General features: G+C 46.9%; 1 protein-coding gene across 8 annotated transcripts in view; it reads left to right on the top strand.

The window, feature by feature from the left end:
* The window catches only part of RNF216 (ring finger protein 216), a 155,612-nt gene extending 133,677 nt beyond the window's left edge, over positions 1–21,935 (top strand). For 7 of the 8 annotated variants that reach the window (XM_078786163.1, XM_068098412.2, XM_078786165.1 and 4 more), the window contains 4 exons: positions 9,007–9,104; positions 13,627–13,849; positions 14,120–14,180; positions 20,684–21,935. In XM_078786163.1, coding sequence (XP_078642289.1) covers positions 9,007–9,104; positions 13,627–13,849; positions 14,120–14,180; positions 20,684–21,234 — 933 coding nt within the window. In that variant the 3' untranslated portion in view covers positions 21,235–21,935. The remainder of the gene's footprint in view (positions 1–9,006; positions 9,105–13,626; positions 13,850–14,119; positions 14,181–20,683) is intronic. The other variant, XR_013624829.1, reaches the window with a different exon arrangement.
* Positions 21,936–26,446: the final 4,511 nt, after the last annotated feature.

Here is a 26,446-nt window from a genome sequence, read left to right as displayed (position 1 = left end):
ACCGCTACAGGTGTGCAGTCCGTTGTCATATTGGGGAACAGCGACAGCGGCTCAATGTCCATCCCTGTAAGAGCGCACACAGCAAGCGTATCAGTACCACCAAATTCCATTTCCAACCGTCCATGTCGCTTAAGAAAATCATGTCCGAGCAAAATATCGGCACATAATGCTGGTAAGACCATGAGATGTACATCTGGAAATATTCGTCCCTTTATCACAAGCTTCAATCGACATTCCCCTTTTGTGCTGAGCCTAAGCCCTTGAGAGGCCATAAAGATCCGACGTCTTGTCCCAAGGATCGGCCATCCATGTTTTTGCACCAGTCGATGATCGACATAACTATCTGTGGACCCCGTATCGATTAAAGCCCGAGCAAAAGTTCCCTCGATCATAAGTGGGATAATGGCCTGAGCCAGGCCGGGTGGTCCTGCAGGTATCGAGCCATCCGAGCGAGACGTTCGCGCCTCGCGTGTAGATCCAATGCCAGCTAAAGTTCTTTGTTCGTTCGAGCAGCCTCCGGATGGCGCTTGTGTCACGCGCGTAGTTTCAAAACCAACTGCAGTTTTCTGTGCCAAAGCAGGAGCTTGTAGTTCGTATGAGCAGCCCTCGGATGGCGCTCGTGTCACGCGAGAAGTTTCAAAGCCATCATGAGACTTTCGGATACCGGCCAAGGACGGTCGCTCCGCGTTCGGTCGTGTTTGCGCCATTTGTTTTGTCGGCCCGATGAATCTCATCAAGGTCGAGCGTGCAGCCAGGGGCCCACGAGGAGGTGCGCCTCTCATCAAAGTCGGGTGAGGCGCCCCGCTCTGTGCTCGGCCCTTTTGCTCGGCGATAAGCACATTCAATGTCGAGCGAGTTTGTTTGCCCCGCGCAGCTTTTCGGCAAACTTTTGCAAAGTGCCCTTTGGTCGAACACAAATGACATATCGCTTCCCGAGCCGGGCACGCCGACCTGGGATGTTGTCGATTCCCGCAGAAGTAACACGTAGCGTTTCGTCCGGGCTTCGGTCCCGCAGCGGCGGCTGCCGTCAAGCCTGGATCTGGGTCCTCCTCGGGAGAGGCCAGGGATGCCGGCAGTGATGTCGAGTCTGCTCCCACGTCCTCGGCGGTAGCTCTCTCCGGTCGGGCTTGACGAGACATCCCCACAGTGATGCGCGTGTGGTCATACGCGTCAGATTGTTCCTGAGCCTGAGTGTAGACGTGAGCTAGCCGTAAAGCTTCCGTGAACGTCAAGTCCTCAGCTACAAGAAGCCTTTGTCTAACGGTTGAGGAGCTGAGTCCCGAGACAAAAGAATCGCGTACAAGGTCATCTTGTACTTGCTCATGTGTACGTAGATCAGATTGTCATTAATTGTAGTGGAAAATCAATCAAGTCCACAACTTTGTCCCGTAGGTAGGTTTAATGGCAATCTGATCTCTGGCAACATCCTGTAGAATACAATCATGCAATATATATATCAGGATCATGGCATCATATAGAAAGGATCAATAATATTAGTCAATGCAAGCAAGCCTAGACTATCTGCATATACGCACCATCCGAGTCTACATGTCATCTATCTATAATTCCAGTAATCTCTGTGTGTGTGTGTGTCTGTCTGTGTGTTTGTTTGTCTGTGACCGCTGTTTCTCGACAACCACGGGTCCGATATACTTGAAACTTGCCAGGTATATTGCTGGGGACCCGAGGATGTGCCTTTTCAAGGTTTCATATTAATCGGACAATTACTTACCGAGATATGTCCAAAAAACGCTTCAACCAATCAGAGAGCAGCGAACTAGCGCGTGTGCCGAACGTGGCGGACACACTCTGCCTCGGATGGCACATTTGAGAGCGTATTCATTTATTTCACGTTTGCAAACTATGTTGGCGCTATGTTGGCGTTAAACGATGTTTTAAAACTAATAAAAACGAATTTGCGATTCATTCGCTTTCCTGCGCGTTTGTGTACGCGATGGCGATTTCTTTACCAAACTCCGGAAGCCGTTCGCTTTGGACCGAACCATTTCATGTAAATAGAGGGGGGGGTTCTGTGGTCGTTGCGAATGGACCAAACCATTCATGTAAATAGAGGGGGGGGATTGTCACTGTACTCGCAAGCCGTTCGCCGTTCGCTTTGGCGTTGCGAATGGACCAAACCATTTCATGTAAATAGAGGGGGGGGATATAATTTTAGATAGATATATAGTACGGGCATATATATAGTACGGGCATGCCCTAGTCTATCTATAATTCCAGCAATCTCTGTGTGTCTGTGTGTCTGTGTGTCTGTGACCGCTGTTTCTCGACAACCACGGGTCCGATATACTTGAAACTTGCCAGGTATATTGCTGGGGACCCGAGGATGTGCCTTTTCAAGGTTTGAAATTAATCGGACAAGTACTTACCGAGCTATGGCGATTTAGCCGTTCGCCGTTCGCTTTGGCGTTGCGAATGGACCAAACCATTCATGTAAATAGAGGGGGGGGGGGGGGGGGGTTCTGTGGTCGTTCGCTTTGGCTTTGCGAATGGACCAAACCATTCATGTAAATAGAGGGGGGGGGGTTCTGTGGTCGTTCGCTTTGGCTTTGCGAATGGACCAAACCATTCATGTAAATAGAGGGGGGGGTTCTGTGGTCGTTGCGAATGGACCAAACCATTCACATCGAATCATCGAATCACATCGAATGGACCAAACCGTTCGCTTTGGACCAAACCATTGCATGTAAATAGAGGGGGGGGGTTCTGTGGTCGTTGCGAATGGACCAAACCATTCATGTAAATAGAGGGGGGGGGGGTTCTGTGGTCGTTACTGCCACGTGGTTTCAAAGTTTTTTTTTGTTGTTGTTGTTTGCACGCATGTTTTTTTGCACCCACGTACGGGCACGCCCTAGGATGTTTACACACACACACCCCTACACAAATTTTTTTTTTTTTTTTTTTTTGGCAAGGAACGGGCACCCACGTACGGGCACATCCTAGCTTATATATAGTACGGGCATGCCCTAGTAGATTAAATGTCGCAGGAGTGGCCCGGTGCCGCAGACGTCTGAGTTCTTATAGACACCCCTCAGTGGTTCATGCGAGCATCACACCTGGGTTCAACTTGGATACATTTTCATTACAGTTCTTAAGTTTGAGTTTGCAGCCAAGGCAGCGGGGCATCGTTGTTACTCATCTCGACTGCCAACAACGTTTTTTTCACCCAAGCTTCTCTTTAATACGGATTTTCTTGACAGGCGATAGCGACAGCACTTACTGTGCAATGAAAACCACCTCAACTCGATGTTTTCATGAAGCAAATTTTTTAAATAATAATTCGCCGCTCCACACACTTTGTCCTGTCGCTGCTTCTTGATCTTTGACACATCTGCATTAAAGCAGGAAATGTATGACTGGATGGTGGTTAACTGCTATATAAAGAAGGTTTCCTTTCAAAATTATTTATCTACACGTTGTTGCATGCATGGGGAGTGCGAGCATTTGTTCAGCTATCCCGTGCATGTGGTGCGTGGCCCAAATGCTCATTGGCCAATTTGAAACCACGTGCAGGAGGATGGAAGCCCCCAAGCTTTTCCAATGGCTTTCTGTTATCCTAACGGCTCGATAGCACGAGGATAAAATATCGGTGAATGGTCTCGTCTCTGTCATCCAATCCGAGACCGCCTTGTGTAGTAACCTCTCGTCCAGCTTGCAATGTCATCTTCCTGCAATTTGTCTCCTCACGGTGGAATTCCCTTTAATGTTCCCGTTTAATATTCCCTTCATGGGGCAGAGTGTCCCTGCACCACACTCAGGTGTTCCCCACCAATTCTGCGTTGGCTGAAGCAGGTGCAAACAGAATGGTGGGGTTTAATGGTGGTTTTTGGATTGGGGATAGCGTGGGGAAGTTAAAGCGCGGCGTTACGCGCGCTGCTTGCGAGCAAGGAGGAAGCGGACAACTTATAAGCGTCTTTATTTCAGGAGCTCACTGTAACACTGGTGTGCTCCGGGCTGCGTGCCCGGTGTATATCATGAGGCCACGCCTACCCCTCGGTCGTGGCCACCGCCCACTTGGTGCGCGGAATGATGTCACCACGCCAGTGGGCTTTTCTGTCCGCCACACGCGCCCCCCCAGAATTCCCGCGCACCTGGAGGGCCAGTTTGCGGGGCAGACGAATGACCCGGCGAAGCGACCCCTGGCGATCGGCGGCGTCCGGGGTGCAGGGATGCCAGGTGGGATGCCCCTGGCTGCCCCTGGGATGGGTGCAGGACCGGGGGGCGGCGGGGCTGGGCGGTGCCGGGGGTCCGCCCGCAGGGGGGCGGCCCCGACGTGGGGGTCGGGCCACTGGCGGTGGATGGTCCACATCGAGGTGGGCCGGCTTGAGGCGGTCTACCGAAACGCGGTCAGGAGTACCGCCGATGTCCAGGGTGAAGTGCTTCGCCCCGGTCTCCAGCACGCGGAAAGGCCCGTCGTACGGGGGCCGCAGTGGTGTCCGGTGGACGAAGACGTACTCCGCCATGCGAAGCTCCGGGGCGACATGCGTCGGTGGGTGCCCGTGGCATGCCGTTGGCACCGGGGCGAACCTCTGGGCGGTCTCTTGCAGAGCGGAGCGCTGCTGTGCCGCGGACCATGGTGCCGTGGAGTCGGGGAGGAACTCGCCCGGCACCCGCAGCGGTTGCCCGAAGACCAACTCCGCCGCGGATGCGCGCAGGTCCTCCTTGGGCGCCGTCCGGAGGCCCAGCAGGACCCAGGGGAGCCTGTCGACCCAGCCGCCGTCGCGGAGGGTGGCCCGGAGCGCGGCCTTCAATGAGCGGTGAAATCGCTCACACAGGCCGTTAGCCTGGGGGTGGTAGGCCGTGGTTCGGTGCAGCCGGACCCCGAGCCCCTGCGCGACCGCCCCCCAGAGCTCCGAGGTGAACTGGGGGCCGCGGTCGGACGAGATGTCTGAGGGGGCGCCGAACCGGGCGACCCAGGTGGCGATGAAAGCCTGCGCGACATCGGCCGCCGTTGTCGACGCCAAGGGCACGGCCTCCGGCCACCGGGTGGTGCGGTCCACCATGGTGAGGACGTAGGTGAAACCCCGCGAGGGGGGCAGAGGTCCCACCAGGTCTACGTGGACGTGGTCAAACCGGCGTTCCGGCACCGTGAACGGGGCCAACGGGGCCTGGGTGTGCCGGTGCACCTTGGCGCGCTGGCACGCGAGGCACGTCCTGGCCCAGCCGCGGACGGCCTTCCGGAGGCCATGCCAGACGAACTTGTCGGCGATCAGCCTTTGGGAGGCCCTCGCGCCCGGGTGGGACAGGCCGTGGATGGCGTCAAACACCTGGCGCTGCCAGCCCGCGGGCACGATGGGGCGAGGACGCCCGAGGGAGACGTCGCACAAGAGGGCCGCGCCCGCGCCGTCGAACGCCACCTCGGTGACGCGGAGGCCCGTGACAGTGGTCCGCAAGGCCTGGACGTCGGGGTCATCGGCCTGGTCCGCTGCCATCCGGGCATAGTCGATGCCGAGGTGGACTGCGTGGGCGACGTCCCGGGAAAGGCAATCCGCCAACGGGTTGTCCCTCCCCGCGACGTGCTGGATGTCCGTCGTGTACTCGGACACGGCCGAGAGGTGACGCTGCTGCCGGGCCGACCACGGCTCGGTGACCTTGCCCATCGCGAAGATCAGCGGCTTGTGGTCGACGAAGGCAGTGAACGCACGGCCCTCGAGCAGATGGCGGAAGTGCCTGACCGCCAAGTGAAGCCCGAGCAACTCGCGGTCGAAGGTACTGTAACGGCGTTCGGGCGGGCGAAGCTGCCGGCTAAAGAACGCCAGCGGTTGCCAAGCTCCACGCACCCATTGCTCGTGCACCGCGCCCACCGCGTAGTCCGAGGCATCGGTGGTGAGGGCGATCGGTGCATCGGGCGCCGGGTGCGCGAGCATGGTGGCGTTAGCCAAGGCGAGCTTCGCGCCCGTGAACGCCGTGTCCATCTGCTCGGTCCAGGTAACGTCGCCTTTGCCCGGCTTACCTCGGAGAGCTTCGTGCAGGGGGCGCAGGAGCTGGGCGATACGGGGCAGGAACCGATGGTAAAAGTTCACCATGCCCAGGAACTCCTGCAGCCCTCTGATCGTGCGGGGGCGCGGAAACCCCCTTCACCGCCTCCACCTTGGCCGGCAGGGGGACGGCTCCGTGCCTGGTGACACGGTGCCCCAGAAAATCGATTATGGTGGCGCCGAACCGGCACTTTGCGGGGTTCACAATCAGGCCATGCTGGCCCAGGCGTTCGAAGAGCGTGCGGAGGTGGCGTAGGTGCTCTTCGCGGGACGCGCTGGCGACGAGGATATCGTCCAGGTAGACGTAGACAAAATCCAAGTCACGCAGGACGCTGTCCATCAGTCGCTGGAACGCCTGAGCCGCATTCTTCAGACCGAAGGGCATGCGCAGGAACTCGAAGAGTCCGAATGGCGTGATGACCGCCATCTTCGGGATGTCCTCCGGCCTGACGGGGACCTGATGGTAGCCGCGTATGAGGTCCACCTTCGAGAAGAAGGACATGCCCGCCAAACGGGCGGAAAAGTCCTGAATGTGGGGGACGGGGTAGCGGTCGGGAGTCGTGGCGTCATTGAGATGGCGATAGTCCCCGCACGGTCGCCATCCCCCGCCGGGCTTCGGCACGATGTGCAGCGGCGACGCCCAAGTGCTCTCTGAGCGCCGAACAATGCCGAGTCGCTCCAGGGTAGCGAACTCTGCTTTTGCCACCGCCAGCTTCGTCGGCTCGAGGCGGCATGCCCGGGCGTAGACCGGTGGCCCGACGGTGGGGATGTGATGGGCCACCCCGTGCTTGACGGCCCCCGCCGAGAAGGTGGGCCGCGTGAGGGCCGGGAAGCCGGCGAGGAGGCGGGTGAATGTGTCCGCTGCCGGAAGCGTACAGACCAACGTGGCCGGAACCGAACCGTTCGGCAAGCCGCTTGGCAAGCCGCTCGTTGAGCTGGGCAACGCACAAGCGAGCGAGCTGAACGTCTCGGCCTGGACAAGACGTCTGCGCTTGACGTCGACCAGGAGCCCATTAGCGCACAGGAAGTCCGCGCCAAGCAGTGCCATGGGCACGTCGGCGGTGACGAACGTCCATCGGAAAACCTGCCCTCCGAACCGCAGAGAGAGGCAGTGTTTTCCGTACGTACGGATGGGCGTCCCGTTCGCGGCAAGCAGTGCGGGGCCCCCACCCGCGGCGTGCTTGTCTGACGTGCCGGCGGGAACGACACTCACCTGCGCTCCCGTGTCGCACAGGTAACGGCGCCCGGAGAAGGTGTCCGTTATGAACAGCAGGCTGCTCGAACGGTCGGCGCTCATCGCCACTATTGAGCGCCGGCCCAGTACAGGCGTTTCCCGACCTGTTGAAGGAGCATGGCGGATGACACTGCCGAGCTTCGTGGCCGAACTTGGCGTGGAACCAGCACCAGGTGGTGGAGCTGGAGGAGCGCGGCTGGCTCCGCCAGGCCGGTGGAGTTGGCAGGTTTCCCCGCGGTGGCGGTTTTCCCCCTCGGCGGTGGGCGGGGCGTGGCGGCGGTCACGAGGTGCGTATCAGCATGCTGTGTATGCTGTATAAGCTGATGCTGTGGATCAGCAGCATCAGCATCAGCAGCATCAGCCACGAGGGCCGTGACGGCCACGCCGACTCTCGCCCGCGTGTCCGAAGTGGCGAAGTACTTGTCCGCCTCGGCTGCCAATGCTCGGGGTTCCGTTAGCCCGGTCCCGGCCAACGCGAGGCGAACCTGTGCTGGAAGTTGGCGACGGAAAAGCGCCCGGAATAGAGAACCGGGGGCTTTGTCGCCCAACAGTGACAGCATATGGTCCATTCGGACCGACGGGCGCGTGTCACCGAGCTCGGGGAGATCCAGGAGGCGGTCGGCCCGTGCGTCGTCCGTGAGGCCGAACGTGGCTAGGAGTAGCCGCTTGAGTGCCTCGTACTTGTGGCCGTCCGGTGGGTGGCGAAGGACGGACACAACTCGAGCGGCCGTGCCGGGCCCGAGGGAGGCGACAACGTGGCAATAGCGCGTGTCATCGCCGGTGAGGTGCCGAAGCTGAAATTGGGCTTCGGCCTGGACGAACCAGACTTCGGCCTGAGCCTCCCAAAATTCGGGAAGTTTGATGAAGTTGGCCATGGCAATGGCGTCGCGTGTGGAAGTATCGCTCCGGCAGATCCAACGTCAAGGGGGTCACCAGTAAAGCGCGGCGTTACGCGCGCTGCTTGCGAGCAAGGAGGAAGCGGACAAGCGGTAACTTATAAGCGTCTTTATTTCAGGAGCTCACTGTAACACTGGCGCGCTCCGGGCTGCGCGCCCGGTGTATATCATGAGGCCACGCCTACCCCTCGGGCGTGGCCACCGCCCACTTGGTGCGCGGAATGATGTCACCACGCCAGTGGGCTTTTGTGTCCGCCACAAAGTAATCATTAAACAGAGTGTTCAGGTGTATGTCGGTAAAAACTCTCTCTTCCCTGCAGGACTTCAACCAAGCAGTGCCACCACCATTTTGTGTCAAACCCCATCCTGACGCATGACCTTTATTATTCCCATTAACCTTTACCAACACAATAATTTTACTTGCTGAGTTTGGTTACACCCATTACTCCTTTCCTCCTCGTTTCCTGTTATCCTGTTTGTTCATTCCCTTGAAGTTTGGCCCACTCAAAGTTCTACGTTGCTCTTCCATGAGCCTCGCTTTGGTAAAGAAAAGAAAATAAATGAATAAAAAAGCCACCGTATCTTTTGTTGTTCAAGCCTGTGTGGAAATCGTTGGGCGACGGGTGTCTGCACTCTTGGTGAAACAACTTCCTGCGATATCGCTGGGGGTTCTGTGCATTCCAAGTCAATGTTGCCTTTTATTATTTGAGAAGCCGTTTATCAGAGCCTGTCACGTGACACACTGTTGATGACGTAATCATTTGATTTGTGTCCTCTTAAAATTCTAAAATGGTTTGAATTTGCATTTTTAAATGAGACATTTATTTGTTTGTTTATTTGTTAATTTATTTTTGGCTCGCCGCGTCCTTCTATTTTTTAGAAGTCATGCCGGAAATGCAAGGAGTTGTGGAAAGACCACATCGGTCTTCTCTGCGAGCAGATCGAGAAATCTGTGGACTTAAAATTCCGAGTCTCTGTGTAAGTTGATAATTTTGTGATTGAGGTCATGTGTTCTTGTTGCGTTCATTACCTCCGCCACCGAAAGTGGATCGAGGTTATGTTTTCATCCCTGTCTGTTTGTTTGTGAACAAGATATCTCAAACAGTTGTGGACGGATTGAGACGAAATTTTGAAGAGATGTAGCGTATGTGACAAGGATGAAATGATTCGATTTTGGTGAAGATCCGCATCCCGATCCGGCTGCTCGAATTTTTAAAGTGATTCTTCACCATTGAGAGATAGGGCCAAAAACGATACATAGCAGGATATCTCAAAAAGTTGTGGACGGATTTGGACGAAACTTTGTGGAGAGGTTGTGTGTGAGACAAGGAAGAATCGATTCGATTTTGGTGAAGATCTGACTATGGATTCGGATACGGGAATTATTTATTTTCTCAGTGATTCTTCACCATTGAAAGATCGGGCGAAAAGCGATACATAACATGATATTTAAAAAGGTTATGGACGAGTTGCGACTAATAGTGGGGCAGCTTAGCCCAAATATTCAAAAGAATTGTGCATTTTGTGATACAAGCACCAAATTTGGCACAAATGTACATTAATATGTTGCGAACATTTTCAGATATTGGGCCACTTGAAATTCCGTAATTCATTTTTTCAAATTTTTTCAAATTTCGTAATTTCAAATTTTTCGGGTGACACCGTCACAATTTCGGTCTTCGAGGCCGGCCGATAGGCAAAGTGTGACCGGAAGGGACGAGGTTCTCCTGACCACGTGGCCCTCGATCTGGGAAGCGAGAGGCGTTCCATTAGCGGACGCGCCCCTCACGCCCGACTTTTGGGCGGCCCCGGCAGGCCGTTTGTTTTGACGTTCCGTGACAGGCCCCGCACCCCCACCTCCGGGCCGACCGGAAGCTTGTGCTGAGTACATCATACCTGAACAACTCAGTGAGGCAGAACACAGCAGTGCACACCAGGGTGACCCCTTCAGTGCATAAACCAATTAACCTGTCCACTGCAGGGCATATAGAAATGAAGTTATTTTCTGCATATAATAATAATATAAGTTCAGTTCTATATAACAATTTCTGTTATCACCACTACCACTACAACTACCACCACTACAAGCTTTGTCTGGAATTTTGTGGACTAATAGACAAACAGACAAACAGACAAGCTGGGATCAAAACATTACCTCCTTCCACCATTGAGTGTAGAGGTAAACATCATGGAAATTATATCATGCCCTAGATTTAATTCATGCTTACCCGTGTATTTGCTTCACTGGTTCACAAGGTCTTTTGCATACATGTAATTCAGACTCTCGTCTTCATTGCTGACCACACAATGTTCGCAACATATTAATGTACATTTGTGCCAAATTTGGTGCTTGTATCACAAAATGCACAATTCTTTTGAATATTTGGGCTAAGCCGCCCCACTATATCGGCCGGCCTCGAAGACCGAAATTGTGACGGTGTCACCCGAAAAATTTGAAATTACGAAATTTGAAAAAATTTGAAAAAAAAAATTACGGAATTTCAAGTGGCCCAATATCTGAAAATGTTCGCAACATATTAATGTACATTTGTGCCAAATTTGGTGCTTGTATCACAAAATGCACAACAGGTTTGCTATGCTGCTACACTATAAACTTGGTGAATGAGTTGGTTAGGTGACAAGAACAAGTCGATTCGATTTTGGTTCAGGTCCAAATCCAGATCCGGCCTATCAGTGGGATACAAAACATAAACTGTTAAGCCTGGCGGAGTATGCGCTCTGCCGAGTGCTGTTCTCGTTTATTCCGATTTGTAGTGCAGAATGAGCCAGAAGGTGCTTTACTGCAGACGGAAATGGTACCTCTTTAAAATGGAAAAATTGTTTCATTTTTTTTTTTTCTTGTTCTACTTACCTTTTCCTGAATTGTGATCTCGCATCACCTGGTTGAAAAACAAGTGTTTTGAAAATAAGTAATTACACCATCTCACAAGTAACCCATTAATACATCTCACAAGTAATCACAAGTAACCCAAGACAGGGGACAGAAGTGCTGGAACTCTCGTGTGGCATGACTATGTACAAGTTCCACCACTACCACAACTATCACTACTGCCACTTTAACAGCTCCAATTATTTCTGCTTTATTTTGGGGTTGGCCGGTGGGGACGATTCTCGTGCAAGTCTCACCAACTGGCTGGCCAGTCTTGACCTTCCACTAAAGGTGATTTTGGCCGGCATTTGTAATTTGTTCAGCAGTCCGATGATGACTCACCTCTTCGCGCAGGATACCATGAGATTTATTGTCGACTAATGACCGACTTTATTGTTGAATGCCATGTTCAGAGCCTGGTGTTGGCTTAGCGGTTAGGGTGCCGGCTTGGGATCCTAGGATCCTGGGTTCGAATCCCGGTCGATCGCTGAATTAACGCCAGGGGGGTTGACTCAGCCTGTCATCCTTCCGAGGTCGGCAAATTGAGTACCAGCTTGCTGGGATGAATGATCCCGGTGTGTACCCCGGTTTAGAATAGGTGCACCGTATCCCTGTGCATCGTAAGAGGCGACTAAGGGTTGGCGTCAGGAAGGGCATCCGGCCATAAAAACATTGCCTCAAACAGGGAACCCTTATTGTCATGGGGACCGCAAGGCTAACCCCCGCTCTAGCGGGGAAAAATGGCCTTAAAACGATCATTCATTCATATAACGACCAGTGCTGACAGACCGATGACAGCTTGTAGAAGGGCTGAGATTTGAACCCATGCAGAACAGCTCGGATTCAAGTATTTGCACCTCCAGGATATCCTGCCGCCAATAACTTTGTGTCACTGCAATGTGTTTATTCCAAATAAACTGGTCAATTGAATCTGCATATGGTCAATATGTCATAATCTGCATATGGTCTAGCTGTTTCAAATAAAAGCAAATGTTCTTTGTAGCATTTGAGGCAAAGTCGTTGCAACTCAGACATGTGGCAACTCGTCATTTTGTTATATGGAACGAGGCAGATGTTGAGGGTAGATTTATCAAGCGGGACTCAATAGGATCTCTGTGGCAAATACCTCAATGGCCTGTTTAAAAACGCATCTTAAAGGACTATGAAGCATCTGAAAGTGAAAAGCCCATTCATGTCCGCTTTGTATTCGGACTTTTTCTTCCGTATGCTAAACATGACGAAAACGGCAAAAAAAAAAATGCAAAAAAAAAATGGACGATTTTAGTGACCATGACCTTTTGACCTCAAAAGCAATAGGCTTCAGTGACCCAATATGCAAACCCTGCTAAAATTTCAATTCAATCGGATGGAAATTGATATTGTGACCTTGACCTGATTGACCTTAGACCTTTTGACCTTCACAGAACACAGGTTAAGCTGGATGAATTGGGTCATATTGGATTACTGACGTATTGATATTTTATACAACCTTGACCTTTGGCATTTTGATCTAAAAAAAGCAAACACAATCTCCTAGCTTTTTATTGGTGAACCAATTCAGTGACCAAATATGCAAATTCTTAACATTTCAGGTCAAATGGATGAAAATTTACGATTTTAATTGACGTTGACCGTTGACCAAATTATTAATTTGTCTTCATATTCCCATAGTAAAGCTTTGTTGAGAATGTTATGACAAAAACTCAAATGGTAAACGAACTTCCTAACAAAAAGAAAAAAGTTACGGCCCGGACAGACACACAGACACACAGAAGTGAATGCAAGACTTCATCTCCGGCTGAGCGGGGGACGGGCTAAGGATGTGTATTCACAAAACAACAGCTTGTCAGTGTTAAGCCTAGGCCACATCAACATATTTCTTCCAGCGTGATGCAACGAGACGGCCATGGGATAATTGTCAGAAATTATGGAAAATTGCAGCGGCTAAGAGATACCAGACCACACCAAAGGACTGACCATCATGGGTTCCGCCACAAAACCAGGAAGATAAGCAATGATTGGTCTCTCTGGCACGGCTTGAAATAGTAGCGTGTCAAAAGTACAGTAACAGGAGAAGAATGAAATAACACGGGTAAAATTTAACCAAAACTATTGTCTTGCAATTTTGGTGGATTTGCTAGTCAGACGAAGGTGACGACATCAGAGTGGTAAGGGGAACCTGTACATCCGGTAGTGGCATCTACAGCATGAGTGAAGGCCTTTGTTTTAAAAATACGGTTTGCATAAGCTTCGGATGTGAGTGATATCATGCAAAGCAGATTTGTCAAACCATAGCCGACTCAACTCATCCTCATGTACTTCAGTCCAGAAATTTGTGATTTGATTCAGGAAGGTGAGAGGCAGTACTGTTCTATGATTGGCTCTGCAGGAGCACGTTTGTCCAGTTGCGTGTGTCGTAAAGGGGTCCACACCTACAGACAAATATCGACTGTGACCAACCAAGATCGAACATGTTTAATCGGTCCGACAGGGCCCGATTTATCTGCGCGACCATCCAGTCGCGTCTGAAGAAATCAGTTGGTGCGGCTTAGGCTTTATTTTGAATCACTTTTCACGCTAACCATCGTGAATGTTCTCCGTTTCTGCCAGGGAGGAGAAGATGACCGCTACGTTGGTACGGAAGTGCCACAAATGTGGAGCCGAGCTGTTGAAGAGCGACGGCTGCAACAAGATGACGTGCCGATGTGGTGCACATCTCTGTTACGTGTGCCGCAAGAAGGACATCACTTATAAACATTTCTGCTCGCACGTCCGTGAACCGGGAAAGCCCTGCACCAAATGCACCGCTTGCTCACTCTGGACCAACCCCGAGGTGGGGTCACGCTCCAACATGGCCTATCGAGCTCTACAGCCTCTGACACTCTATTTGTTTGAAGTCCCACACTCTTTTCATCCACCAGCTTTGCAATGTTTTTCATCTTCCCATTCATTTGTTTATTTGTTTGAGTGTTTTCATGATTATTTTGAATGCCATGTTCATTTTGAACGCCATTGGACACTTGTTTTTGGCCATTTACAATTTAGAAGTTATTATTTCTTTACTTTACAATTTATTTGCTGAATCACTTTACTTATTTATTAGGAGGATGATGTGAGAACCATGGCGGAAATTCAACAACAGGCTGAAGGAGTGCAGAGTGAAGGTTAGTATTTTTGTACGTTGTGGATTTATTTTTGTCTCCATTATCCATGCTTGCATTCATGTAAAGTGAAACGTTATGGTTTTATTTTTATCTCCATTATACATGCTTGTATTTTCGTAAAGTGAAACGTTATGGATTTATTTTTATCTCCATTATCCATGCTTGTATTTACGTAAAGTGATCCGTTATGAATTTATTTTTATCTCCATTATCCATGCTTGTATTTACGTAAAGTGAAACATCATGAATTTATTTTTATCTCCATTATCCAGGCTTGTATTTACGTAAAGTGATCCGTTATGAATTTATTTTTATCTCCATTATCCATGTTTGTATTTACATGAAGTGATCCGTTATGAATTTATTTTTATCTCCATTATCCATGCTTGTATTTACGTAAAGTGAAACATCATGAATTTATTTTTATCTCCATTATCCATGCTTGTATTTACGTCAAGTGATCCGTTATGAATTTATTTTTTATCTCCATTATCCATGCTTGTATTTACGTAAAGTGAAACGTTATGGATTTATTTTTATCTCCATTATACATGCTTGTATTTACGTAAAGTGATCCGTTATGGATTTATTTTTATCTCCATTATCCATGCTTGTATTTACGTAAAGTGATCCGTTATGAATTTATTTTTATCTCCATTATCCATGCTTGTATTTACGTAAAGTGAAACATCATGAATTTATTTTTATCTCCATTATCCATGCTTGTATTTACGTCAAGTGATCCGTTATGAATTTATTTTTTATCTCCATTATCCATGCTTGTATTTATGTAAAGTGAAACGTTATGGATTTCTTTTTATCTCCATTATCCATGCTTGTATTTACGTAAAGTGATCCGTTATGGATTTATTTTTTATCTCTATTATCCACGTTTGTATTTACGTAAAGTGAAACGTTATAGATTTATTTTTATCTCCATTATCCATGTTTGTATTTACGTAAAGTGAAACGTTATGGATTTATTTTTATCCATTATCCATGCTTGTATTTACGTAAAGTGATCCGTTATGAATTTATTTTTTATCTCCATTATCCATGCTTGTATTTACGTAAAGTGATCCGTTATGAATTTATTTTTATCTCCCTTATCCAGGCTTGTATTTAAGTAAAGTGATCCGTTATGAATTTATTTTTATCTCCATTATCCAGGCTTGTATTTATGTAAAGTGAAACATTATGCATTTATTTTTATCTCAATTATCCATGCTTGTATTTACGTAAAGTGAAACGTTATGGATTTATTTTTATCTCCATTATCCATGCTTTTATTTACGTAAAGTGAAACGTTATGGATTTATTTTTATCTCCATTATCCATGCTTTTATTTACGTAAAGTGATCCGTTATGAATTTATTTTTATCTCCATTATTCATGCTTGTATTTAAGTAAAGTGATCCGTTATGAATTTATTTTTATCTCCATTATCCAGGCTTGTATTTATGTAAAGTGAAACATTATGCATTTATTTTTATCTCAATTATCCATGCTTGTATTTACGTAAAGTGAAACGTTATGGATTTATTTTTATCTCCATTATCCATGCTTTTATTTACGTAAAGTGAAACGTTATGGATTTATTTTTATCTCCATTATCCATGTTTGTATTTACGTAAAGTGATCCGTTATGAATTAATTTTTATCTCCATTATTCATGCTTGTATTTACGTAAAGTGATCCGTTATGAATTTATTTTTATCTCCATTATCCATGCTTGTATTTACTTAAAGTTATCCGTTATGAATTTCTTATCTCCATTATTCATGCTTGTATTTACGTAAAGTGATCCGTTATGAATTTATTTTTATCTCCATTATCCATGCTTGTATTTACGTCAAGTGATCCGTTATGAATTTATTTTTTATCTCCATTATCAATGCTTGTATTTACGTAAAGTGATCCATTATGAATTTATTTTTATCTCCATTATCCAGGCTTGTATTTACGTAAAGTGATCCATTATGAATTTATTTTTATCTCCATTATCCAGGCTTGTATTTATGTAAAGTGAAACATTATGGATTTATTTTTATCTCCATTATCCATGCTTGTATTTACGTAAAGTGAAACGTTATGGATTAATTTTTATCTCCATTATCCATGCTTTTATTTACGTAAAGTGAAACGTTATAGATTTATTTTTATCTCCATTATCCATGCTTGTATTTACGTAAAGTGAAACGTTATGGATTTATTTTTATCTCCATTATTCATGCTTGTATTTACGTAAAGTTATCCGTTATGAATTTCTTTTTATCTCCATTATTCATGCTTGTATTTACGTAAAGTTATCCGTTATGAATTTCTTTTTATCTCCATTATTCATGCTTGTATTTATGCAAAGTGATCCGTTATGAATTTATTTTTATCTCCATTATCCATGCTTGTATTTACGTAAAGTGAAACGTTATGGATTTATTTTTCTCTCCATTATTCATGCTTGTATTTACATGGTGATCCCTTATGGATTTATTTTTAGCTCCATTATCCATGCTTTTATTTACATAAAGTGATCCCTTATTTTGCTGCTGCTTCTTCATATTCGTCTCCTTCCACCCAATAAGCTTTTAATTTGCTGATTTTTCCTGACAAATTTACTTCCGCCACCGAAGATGGACGGACGTTGTTTTCACCCGTTTCTCTGCCTGTGAACGGGATATCTCAAAAGGTTACGGACAGATTTGGTGGACATGTTGGGTTTTTTAACGAGGATGAATGATTCAATTTTGGTGAAGATCCGAAACCGGATACAATAATTATTTGTCATTTTTCGTAATTGATTGATGGGGCCAAAAACGATGCAAACGCATGGCATGATGTTTTAAGACGTTATGGACCGGTTATGACAACTAGATGGATGAGTTGGTTCGATGACGAGAACAGGCCGATTTGATTTTGGTTCAGGTAGGGATGTAGATCCGGCCCATCAGTGGGATACAAACCGTAAACTGTTCAGCCTGGCGGAGGTATGCTCTCTACCGAGTACCAATCCAGTTACTCCCGCCAGGGAGTAATGCATTCGATCGTGTCCGTCCGTCCGTGTGTGTGTGTGTGTGTGTGTGTGTGTGTGTGTGTGTGTGTGTGTGTGTGTGTGTGTGTGTGTGTGTGTGTGTGTGTGTGTGTGTGTGTGTGTGTTCGTGAACAAGATATCTGGAAAAGTTCTGAACGGATTTGGATGAAAGTTGGTGGGATGATTGCCCTTGGGATAAGGAAGAATTGATTCGTTTTTGGTGAAGCTCAGGATATTATTCCGGATCCAGGAATTTTTTTCGTGAATTTTCTTTTCTGTTTTCCTTTAAAAACCATTTTCTCTGCAATAATTGGAGCGATTGAGAGCAAATTTTCACCATAGGAGGGACTCGGTCTGTGGAATATTTTTATGGTAATTATGACGTCACGTGGTTCGGCCGCCATATTGTTTTGAGTGAAAAACACTAAAATCCAATTTTCTCCAAAACGCCTGAACAGATCGAGGCCAAACTTTGCAGGCAGAATCGCATACCCATGACGAACAAAAAAGTCAACGAGCATGACGTCATGCATCACATGGTTTCAGAGTTATGACGTTTATAAGGACAAACATTTAAAATCTAGCTCCTCCCTCATTTGTGATCCAATCGAGGGGAAACTTCACAGATCTGTTCAGCATATCGGTCTACTAAAATGTCCTTTTGGAATTTGCGATTGGTAACGTGGTTTGGCAGACATCGTTAATTAAACGCAAATAATAAAAACATTTATATCTCTTGAACCACTTCATTGATCGCCGTGAAACTTCATACTGTAGTAGAAGTCATGAAGAGTAACAAGTGTGCAAAATTTGAAAATCATTGGATGTACGGTCTGGAAGCTGGAAGTTATTGCGTGAAGAAGAAGAGTTCGACTGTGGATGATTAATTAATTTATCACATGTACAGACTTGCAGGCATCGTTTGACACAATCTCCCGGGTTAATTTGAACCTCAAATAAAACTATAATTTATCCAGATTTGTCAATGGCTGAGGTATATCAACAAACAAATAAAACAGATTTGGCAAAATTCCAACTTTAAAAAAAAAAGATCACATATTCACCCAGGGTTGTGAGAGACTGAAGAAGAAGAAACCTTGCATGAGCTTTCCAGACCAAATAAATAATTATTGTTCTGGCTATGCGATTTTCAGGTTTATTACTCCCGCAAGGGAGTAACGCATTCGATCGTGTCCGTCCGTGTGTGTGTGTGTGTGTGTGTTCGTATGTTCATGTGTTCGTGTGTTTGTGAACAAGATATCTGGAAAAGTTTTGAACGGATTTGGATGAAAGTTGGTGGGATGATTGCCCTTGGGATAAGGAAGAATTGATTAGTTTTTGGTGAAGCTCAGGATATTATTCCGGATTCAGGAATTTTTTTGGGGAATTTTTTTGGGAAAGATTTTTTCTGTTTTACTGCATTAAAGCTTTTATTCTGATTCTTAAATGATGTTTTTCTCCTTCAATTCCGAGATATATCAAAATAAATTATCTGACAGTTAGGGCCTACTTTCTTTTTCATTTATTGTTTTGGGGAGAGGGGATGTTAAACAAAACGTATTATTCCAACTAAACCATGGCGGGAGTATGCGCTCTAGTGAGTGGCGTTCTAGTTTCCATTGTGTTAATCTGACAGGAAACTTTTGCCAGTGGTTTTCGTGATGTCGATGCCACAGAACCCCTTTCCAATATACCGTACTATATATAATGCTGTTCGGTCAGACCGGTGGTTAAAACCACTGGGCGACGAATAGCCGTAATGGTCCTTTATTCCGAGGCGCGTAGCCAAAACTGGCGGTTGGTCCATCGCTCGCGAGTGAGGGAACCAAAGTGCTTACCTGGACGGAAGCCACACGGGTTTATGCTCGAACCCACAGAACAAATAAACACACACGACAAATTAAATGCCACAATAACGAATTGAGTGAAATAAAGCACGGCTGAAATTGTTGAAATGAAATGAAATTGTTGTTATTGTTATTGTAACAAGGTTTTTTATGGTTGGCCTTGTTATAATTGTAACCAGCGTTACCCCTAGGTCCCCCATCTGTGAAGTGATGAGTTGACAAAGTGGGAGACGGAAGGCGGCCATCTTGAATTTTGATGTTGCGACCCAATTTTCAATAGCGTTCTCCCTTATGCGTAGATACACCCACACACCAGATTAGAAGTTAGTAGTTCGTTTATTTTTCAAGATATTTCGCTCACAAGGTACAGACATATATATGGTGGTGGCCATCTTGGATTTTGACGTGGCGACCCAATTTTCAATAGCGTTCTTCCTTATGCCTAGATACACCCACACACCAGATTAGAAGTTGGTACTTCACTTATTTTTCAAGATATTCCGCTCACAACGTTCAGACATACATGGCGGTGGCCATCTTGGATTTTGACGTGGCGACCCAATTTTCAATAGCGTTCTTCCCTTATGCGTAGATACACCCACACACCAGATTAGAAGTTAGTAGTTTGTTTATTTTTCAAGATATTTCGCTCACAAGGTTCAGACATATATATATATATATGGTGGTGGCCATCTTGGATTTTGACTTGTCGACCCAATTTTCAATAGCGTCCTTCCTTATGCCTAGATACACCCACACACCAGATTAGAAGTTGTTACTTCGCTTATTTTTCAAGATATTCTGCTCAAGGTTCAGACATACATGGTGGCGGCCATCTTGGATTTTGACGTGGATTGCACCCACACACCAAATTAGAATTCGGTCCTTCGCTTACGCATGGATGAACGAACGAACGGACGCACGCACGGACGAACGAATGGACGCATGCACGGACGGACACACGGACGGAGGGGAAAACCATAGTCCCCCTTTCGCTCCGCGGTGCGACGGGGGACAAAAACATAGGGAAAAGCCACCGAGGGCAATCACATACTGGGGAATAAGTAGTCTTCACCCCTATCTGATTGCCATAGCTCCACCCCACGTGTGAAGACACGTAAACAGCCGTAAGCTCCAGTTTCCCTACTTAATGCATCGAGATGTCTCCTACGTGTCCACGGTCCAAGCTCTTCCTATAGGATCCTATCTGTACTATGGTATTCCATCCTCTACCCCCACAAATGTAACAATACTTTGGAATAAGTTAATAATTGCTGGATAATTGGGATACTATGTATTCTTTTGGGTATGACTTCAGAAGTTCTGTTCATGGAGCGGAGGTATCAACGCACTGCATTTAGATATCTCGGAAGTGCATTTGAAGGTGGAATTCCTTCGCTCATAGGTACTGCATATAAATGTTTTCAAAGTTTAGAGATCTTAGGCTCATGGCTCACCTGTGATTGTAGCGTTGGGCATCCGTGCTAACCTGGCCAACCCGTTGGCGTTGTGCTTGCGGTGGCTGCAGTATAATTTTCCGTGGAAAAGCCATTTTATGTAACATCATTGACATTATTGTTAAAATGATATAATTAATAATTCTCACCTTTGGTTGTACTTCTCTGAAGGAAACAAAAGAATTGGACCGACGTTATCTCCTGTTCCTTCAAAGCAGTCACGTGTTGAAGCCCAACATCCAGCGCCACCTGCTCTGGCTCAACAAATCCAGCCACAACAGCCTCACAGACCACTTCCTGTTGGAGCAAACCTTCATAGTGTGGTCCCCCCACCACATCATCTTCCTTTAAACCAAAATGAAGTTCCTCCACGCAATGTTTTGTTGCGAAACCCACACAACGATGGCGTGGATGGAAATAGAGTTTTTGTTCCAGAACAACGATGGGCTTTTGAGAACCAATATGGTGGGATAGAACAGGAGCAACCTTGGCCAAGACAACTTCAACCACAAGTTGCCATTAATCCTTTACCAAACGGTCCTATCGACCGGCCGTACCATCGGCGGCAGCGGCCGCACCGTTGGCATCACAACGCGTTTCAGCATCCGCGTCAGGCCGGGCGACAGGATTTGGGGCGCCACTGGCCACAGGATTGGGGGCGCCACGGCCCGCAGGTTTGGGGGCACCACGGCCCGCAGGATTGGGGGCCTCATCGGCCGTAGGATTGGGGGCGCCACGGGCTATAAGGTTTGGGGCGCCATGGGAGAAATCTGTAGGGCAAGGTTTTCTTTATTCCTCCACTATTCTCCTTTCTCATCCAGTTTTTGTGTGTCTCCTGTGTGAGCAATCACAGGATTGCCTTTGCTTTTGCTTACAATATTATTTGTATTAATCTAAAATCTGCTTCACAAAAGCATTCCATGGTGAGCACTTGCTTTTTCTCATTGTCTATGGTTTCGCATTTGTGTGATGCAAAAGCAGAGATAGGTAATTGCCATTCGCTTTGCTCTCTTGCGGTCTGTCTTGCCGTAGATTGTTGTTTATTATTGTTTTTGCACTTTTTTCTTCTTAAAGCAACAACAACCACGATGACATTCATTCTAAATCTCTTTTGTTGGAATGATCCAATCAGTTCTCTCACCATGTCTCGGTCATGTTCTCTTTTGTATTGTTTTATTTTTGAGATGATGCATCCAAATCTGAAAACAGTTTCTCTTTGAGAGCAATTTCGATGGAATCCACTTGATCCTTCCCTTGACTACCTCAAATGCTGTTTGCTCATTGACATGACACTACGTGCTCGGTTTTCAGTGGTGTTTTGGCTTGTAAATTTGACCTTATTGTGGGTACAACAATTTGGTTGATGAAAGCTATGCTTTTTAATATGTACCATTAATAAAAACGGATTTGCCTTTTGCTGTAATCAATGTACCTGCATTGCCACACCTAACTGACAGATTCAGCTACCTGACTTCTGACGGCAGGATGTAAATGCTGATGGAAGAGGGAGGTTGACGTTCAAAAGCTGAACAGCCTTCAGCTTCATCGTGCCGAAAGGATGTCTTCCCCCGTTTAAATAGAAGAGCCGATTGTTTAACACGAAGCCTTTAAAATTTTTTGCGAGACTGACATTTGGTGGCCGTTTGCAGTCATGAAGAGGATGCCATATTATTTGATGAACATGCACCAAAAAAGGAAAATACTGCACCAATGATATTTAAATGAAAAAATCACTTTGTCGGCTACCATGACACCGACCGACGTTGAGCGTCCAATGGTTATCATTGGCAGTCGGCAGAGAACAAGTGCAAGCAGTACCTCAGTACAGCCAAGCAAGCAACAGATACACCACATGGCCAAACGTGTGCGGACACCCCTTCTAATTGGTGGATATGGCTGTTTCAGCCACACCCATTGCTGACAGGTATATATAATCAAGCACACAGCCATGCAATCTCCATAGACAAACATTGGCAGAAGAATGGGCTGTACGGAAGAGCTCAGTGACTTTCCACGTGGCACCGTCATAGGATACCACGTTCCGACAAGTCAGTTCATCAAATTTCTGCTCTGCAAGAGCTGCCCGGGTCAACTGCAAGTTGGCCTGCAACGGCAAGTTCGAATGCTTCAACTCTGTGTTTGCCTCAAAATCATGTGTCCCAAACCCCATCTCTCTCTGTACCCATCTTACCCAGTCAAACCCAGCTGCTCTTGGACTCTGTGTCCTGACAAGGTGGATAAGTTTCTGTCAAACCTTGACTCTGATTCTGCAACTGGACCAGACGGCATCAGCCCACAGGTCCGAAAATCCTGCTCTGCCGCTCTATCTCACCCTCTCTCTGTTTTCTTCACCCTCTCTTTTGCTCAAGGTCATCTGCCATCAGCTTGGAAATCCGCCAACATTACCGCTTTACACAAAAAAGGTGCAAAAACAGATCGATGCAACTACAGACCAATCGGCCTGCTCCCAATTAATCAGCAAGGTCATGGAATCCATCACCGCTTCTGACATTAAATCCTTCCTCTTCTCCAATGGGTTGATCTCTGATCATCAATTTGGTTTCAGACCAGGTCACTCTACTCTGGACATGCTGCTTCTGTTGTCTGAACAATGGATGGAGGTCCTCAATGCTAAATAGGAAATCAGGGGCATCTCCCTTGACATATCGCATGCCTTCGATACGGTCTGGCACCCCACTCTGCTCACCAAACTCTCCTATGGTATCCATGGAAATCTCCACGCATGGCTTGTGGACTTCCTCTCTGGTCGTAGTCAACGTGTGGCCCTGAATGGATTTCTGTCATCTCTTCCTGTTCAGCCTAGAGTTCCCCAAGGCAGTGTTCTTGGCTCTGTGATTTTTCTCCTCTTCATCAATGATTTCTCCGACTGTCGTGAAAATTCTCTCTATCTTTTTGCTGATGACTTCACTCTCTGCCGCTCCATACATCATCCCATAGATCGGCAGTCTGCAGCCTCCTCACTCTCTGCAGACCTGGACAAAATCATAAACTGGTCAAACAAGTGGAACATTTCAATCCACTTTCTATTCGATATACCTTCTGAACAATCCTCTCCAAGAAGATGTCAACTCAAGCTTTTGTGTCTCACTATCTGCCATGACCTTTCCTGGGAAAACCACACTTCCAAGCTGGCCTCCAAAGCCAGTCACCGACTGGGCATCCTCTGTCGTGCGAAGTCCTTCCTTGGCACACCTGAGCTCCCCACATACAAGGCTTTCATCTGCAGCTCAATGGAATACTGCTCTCGCCTCTGGGCTGGTGCTCCTGCCTCACACCGAGCTCGGCTTCACGCTGTTGAAACCAAAGCTTTCAGAATCATTGGAATCTCCTGCGATGAAGCTAACTCCGAGGGCCTTTCACTCACTCACCGCAGGCAGGTTGGTGGTCTTTCTGTCTTCTACAGACTCTTCTCCAGCCTTGCTCCCCCAGCTCTCTCTGTGCTCTGTCCCCCAAATAATCCTACAAGTCACACAAAAGCTGCCAGCAACCCTCTTCTGGTGAAACTACCAAAGTCAAGACTCTCTGCTCACCTTCACTCCTTCATTCCTCTTTTCTCCCACCTCTGGAACAAACTCCCTCACTCTCTTCAATTCCACTCCTCCCTCCAGGTCTTTAAAACAGCTGTTCACCACCATCTCTGATCTGCACCCATCCAAAACCTTGATATTTTCTACCCCCGTTAATTCACCCCAGAGCCACTTTTTTGAAATAGACTTCTTTCCTTGAAGTCGTAGTAGTGTCCATGTTTTATACTTCTCCCACTTCTCGTGGGATGCCTGCCCAGAAGAGTGGAGGCACGAACTCACTGGCAACCACTTATCACACTTGTTAGTGTTGCAAAACCACTTTCGCACTTGTGCTTGTGTTGAAAAGCACTTTCCGCACTTTAGCTAGTGTTGCAGAACAACTTTCCGAACTTGTGCTGGCATTGAATACTACTTTTTGCACTTGTGTTAGTGTTGCAAAACCACTTTCCACACTTGTGCTGGCGTTGAATACCACTTTCACACTTGAGCTAGTGTTGCAGAACCACTTTCGCACTTGTGTTAGTGTAGCAAAACAACTTTTTGCACTTGCGCTAGTGTTGAAAACCACAACTCGCATTTGTCCTAGTGTTGCAAAACCAATTTCCACACGTGTGCTGGCATGGAAAACCACTTTCCGCACTTGTGCTAGTGTTGAAAACCACTTTTTGCAATTGGGTTAGTGTTGCAAACCCACTGTCCACACTTGCGCTCATGTTGAAAACCACGTTCTACACTTGTGCCTGTGTTGCAAAACCACTTTTCGCACTTGTGCTAGTGTTGAAAACAACTTTTCGCACTTTGGTTGGTGTTGAAAACCACTTTTTGCAACGGCGTTAGTGTTGAAAACCACTTATCGCACTTGTGTTAGTGTTGCAAATCCACTTTTCGCACTTTCGCCAGTGTTGAAAAGCACAATTCGCATTTGTCCGTGTTGAAAACCACTTTCCACACTTGTGTTAGTGTTGCAAACCACTTTCTGCACTCGTACTAGTGTTGTAAACCATTATTCGCATTTGTGTTAGTGTTGCAAAAACCAATTTCCACACATGCTGGTGTTGAAAACCACTTTCAGCACTCGTGCTGGTGTTTAAAACCACCACATTTGGTTTAGTGTTGCAAAACCACTTTTCGCACTCGTGCTAGCATTGAAAACCACTTTACGCACAAGTGTTGGTGTTGAAAACCACTTTCCGCACTCGTGCAAGTGTTGCAAAACCACTTTCCGCACTCGTGCAAGTGTTGCAAAACCACTTTCCGCACTCGTGCAAGTGTTGCAAAACCACTTTTCGCACTTGTGCTAGTGTTGAAAACCACTTATCACACTTGTGTTCGTGTTGCAAAACCACTTTTCGCACTTGTTATTGTTGCAAGAACCACTTTCCACGCTCGTGCTGGAATTGAAAACCACTTATCGCGCTTGTGTTACTGTTGCAAAACCACTTTTGCACTTGTGTTAGTGTTGCAAAACCACTTTCGCACTTGTGTTGGTGTTGCAAAACCACTTTTCACACTTGTGCCTGTGTTGCAAAACCACTTCCGCAATTGTGCCCGTGTTGAAAACAACTTTTCGCACTTTGGTTAGTGTTGAAAACCACTTTTTGCAATTGTGTTAGTGCTCAAAACCACTTTTCGCACTTGTGTTAGTGTTGCAAAATCACTTTTCGCACTTGCGCTCGTGTTGAAAACCACAATTCGCATTTGTCTGTGTTGCAAAACCAATTTCCACACTTGTGCTGGCATTGAAAACCACTTTTCACAAATGTGCTCGTGTTGAAAAACAACTTTCGGCACTTGTGCTGGTGTTGAAAACCACTTTTTGCACTTCTGCTTGTGTTGAAAACCACTTTTCACGCTCCTATTAGTGTTGAAAACCCCTTTTCGCAATTGGGTTTGCGTTGCAAAACCACTTATCGCACTTGTGCTGGCATTGAATACCACTTTTTGCACTTGTGTTAGTGTTGCAAAACCAATTTCCACACTTGTGCTGGCGTTGAATACCACTTTCCGCACTTGAGCTGGTGTTGCAGAACCACTTTTGCACTTGTTAGTGTAGCAAAACCAATTTCCACACGTGTGCTGGCATGGAAAACCACTTTCCGCACTTGTGCCAGTGTTGAAAACCACTTTTCGCAATTGGGTTAGTGTTGCAAAACCACTTATCGCACTTGTGCTCATGTTGAAAACCCCTTTTCGCAATTGGGTTTGTGTTGCAAAACCACTTATCGCACTTGTGCTCGTGTTGAAAACCACTTTCCACACTTGTGTTATTGTTGCAAACCTCTTTCCGCATTTGTGCTGGCATTGAATACCACTTTTTGCACTTGTGCTGGTGTTGAAAACCACTTTCCGCACTTGAGCTAGTGTTGAAAAAAACAACTCGCATTTG

This window comes from Myxine glutinosa, chromosome 10, assembly GCF_964187855.1.
Source record: "Myxine glutinosa chromosome 10, kmMyxGlut1.1, whole genome shotgun sequence".
Classification (NCBI taxonomy): Eukaryota; Metazoa; Chordata; class Myxini; order Myxiniformes; family Myxinidae; genus Myxine; species Myxine glutinosa.
This window is presented reverse-complemented; position numbering and strand designations above follow the sequence as displayed.